This window comes from Asparagus officinalis, chromosome 4 (genome assembly GCF_001876935.1).
Source record: "Asparagus officinalis chromosome 4, Aspof.V1, whole genome shotgun sequence".
Taxonomy (NCBI): domain Eukaryota; kingdom Viridiplantae; phylum Streptophyta; class Magnoliopsida; order Asparagales; family Asparagaceae; genus Asparagus; species Asparagus officinalis.
In genome coordinates, this window is record NC_033797.1 from 129,729,338 (window position 1) to 129,732,001 (window position 2,664).

The 2,664-nt window shown below is 36.5% G+C and overlaps 1 protein-coding gene across 1 annotated transcript in view; it reads left to right on the forward strand.

The window, feature by feature from the left end:
• The window catches only part of LOC109838591 (probable methyltransferase PMT13), a 14,468-nt gene that overhangs the window by 8,774 nt on the left and 3,030 nt on the right, over positions 1 to 2,664 (forward strand). Inside the window, 4 exon segments of the mRNA XM_020407023.1 lie at positions 688 to 891; positions 984 to 1,194; positions 1,283 to 1,544; positions 2,012 to 2,383. Of these exon segments, the coding sequence (XP_020262612.1) occupies positions 688 to 891; positions 984 to 1,194; positions 1,283 to 1,544; positions 2,012 to 2,383 (1,049 nt within the window).

Sequence of the window (2,664 nt, forward strand, 5' to 3'; positions counted from 1 at the left end):
TATCCTATATCTTCTTTATTGTTGAAGTTGAAAGATCATATCAAATCATTTGTAAATCAAATTGAATCGGGAAATCTATCATTCATAAATTGAATTAGTATTTTTTTAGTCGCTAATATGTCTCCTGTGCATATTATCACATAGCTGTTTCGCCTACTGTGAAAATAAACAAGAAACCCTAACTTTTGATGCATTTAGATAATCATATGCAGTTACCCATATCAAATACCAATGTTGCTTTGGGGATACGAGTAGACATAAGTAAATGATACAGCCTAGAGCTTGGCTGTGTGCAAGTCTATGAGGGTGTGTTTTTCTGCATGCACTGCATCAAATTAATACATGGTTAAATAGTGAACTAAACTGTAACTATGAAATGAAGTTTCAAGGTATAGAAATCAATAGTCACCTGAATTAGTCATTTCCTTTATATCCTTTGTTACTGAAGTTGACAAGTTATATAAATGCATCCGTAGATCAGTTGAAATATAATATTGAATTATGAGCCACATTGTTCATCCATTTAGCTATTAATCACTTTGTTGATACTACATCTCTTACACCCACAGAATACATTAAAAAAGTTTAGTAGCAGGCTCTAACTACAGCTTTAAAAAGTTTTTCCTTTAGATGCACGCAGATAGTTTTATCTTGTACACTCATCTATCTGCTTTCTTGTAAATGTAGATATGGCATGATAACATGCCACATAACAAAATCGCAGAGCGAAAAGGTCATCAAGGCTGGATGAAGAAAGAAGGCCTGTACTTTATCTTTCCAGGTGGTGGCACTATGTTTCCAGATGGAGCTGTGAAGTATATTGAGAAGCTTGGACAATTCATCCCCATTAATGGCGGCGATTTGAGGACAGCTCTGGATATGGGATGTGGGGTAAGAAGTGCATCGCTGATGCACTTGTAGCTTCTGCTGATGCAAATTCTTTTTATTGTGAATCATTTGGATGTGTTACATTGTTCATGAAGGTTGCAAGCTTTGGAGGATTTCTACTTAAAGAAAATATCACTACACTTTCTTTTGCTCCAAGAGACTCTCATAAAGCTCAAATACAATTTGCCTTGGAAAGAGGAATCCCTGCATTTGTTGCCATGCTGGGCACTCGCAGACTTCCATTTCCTGCGTACTCATTCGATTTGGTTCACTGTTCGCGATGCTTGATTCCCTTCTCTGCCCATAGTAAGTTTCATCATATGATGTGTATGTTAATCTTTATGTATTCTGATGGAACTTTGTCGGCATCATCTAATTGAGATCATAACTGCAGATGGAACTTATTTTGTTGAGGTAGACCGCTTACTTAGACCAGGTGGATATCTTGTCATATCCGGTCCACCTGTGCAGTGGCCTAAACAGGACAAGGAATGGGCTGAGCTTCAAGCTGTGGCTCGTGCCTTGTGTTATGAACTTATTGTTGTCGATAGCAACACCGTAATTTGGAAGAAACCTTCAGGTTCAGCATGTCTTCCTAATCAAAATGAATTTGGAATTGACATGTGCGCCGACTCTGATGATCCAAGTGAAGCATGGTGAACTTCTTGAAATAATTTTGTTTGTTTCTGCTTGTGCAGTCTTCTTTAACACATTTATATGATTACTGTTGTGTAACTTTTATGAAACTGTGGGTGTTACACAACACTACAATATACCACTTTTATTAGAGAAAAATGCCACAAACTTCAAACTTTGTAGAAAAATTCGCATGCTATTAGAAAACTACCTAAATTGCATTAATAACGTTGTTGAAAATGTAAAATACCCTTAATTGTTAAGTAGAGCTAGAGAGCAATGATATAAAGTAAATAAGTAGAAAATCTCCAAAATATGTCATGTGTATATCACGTACCAATTTACGCTAATCTCAGGCGTCTTACTTTAGTGAAAATTGTTTATGGTATTTTTCTCAACTAATTTCGTTGAGGTACTCTTGTCAAAATCCCTAATAGTCATGATAGTTTTTGTGAAATTAACTATACAATTATTTATGTTATTTCAGGTATTTTAAGTTGAAAAAATGTGCCAGTAAAGCTTCCCTCGAGGAGGAAATAGCTGTTGGTTCCATCGCAAAATGGCCAGAAAGGCTGTTGAAACCCTCTGCAAGGGTGTCTCTAATGAGAAGTGGGGTTGATGTGTTTGAAGCTGATACGCGACGTTGGGCTAGACGAGTTGCATACTACAAGAAATCACTTGGCTTGAAGTTAGGGACTCCTAGGATTCGCAATGTTATGGATATGAATGCATTTCTTGGAGGTTTTGCGGCGGCTCTGTCAGCTGATCCTGTCTGGGTTATGAATGTAGTTCCTGCTCGAAAGCCTTTAACTCTGGATGTGATTTACGACAGAGGTCTTATTGGAGCCTATCATGATTGGTAACTGTTTTGGCAGATTTTTTGTTTTTTTAGGTACAACAAAGTAAGGAATTCCAGCAAGCTCCGCAGATTTACTAATCCATTTCCAGTTTGATTAAGTAATGTTTAATATATTGAAATATGACAGTGAAAAGTTAAGAAAAAAGGAAATCCATTGTAGTTCATTCAGCTCTAGTGGATGGTGGATAAGAAGGAAGTCACAATTTATCCTAAGATGGTTAGATTATGAAACAATAACTAAATAAAATTGAAAATGTTTCTGGATGTGTTTAGTGACCCAA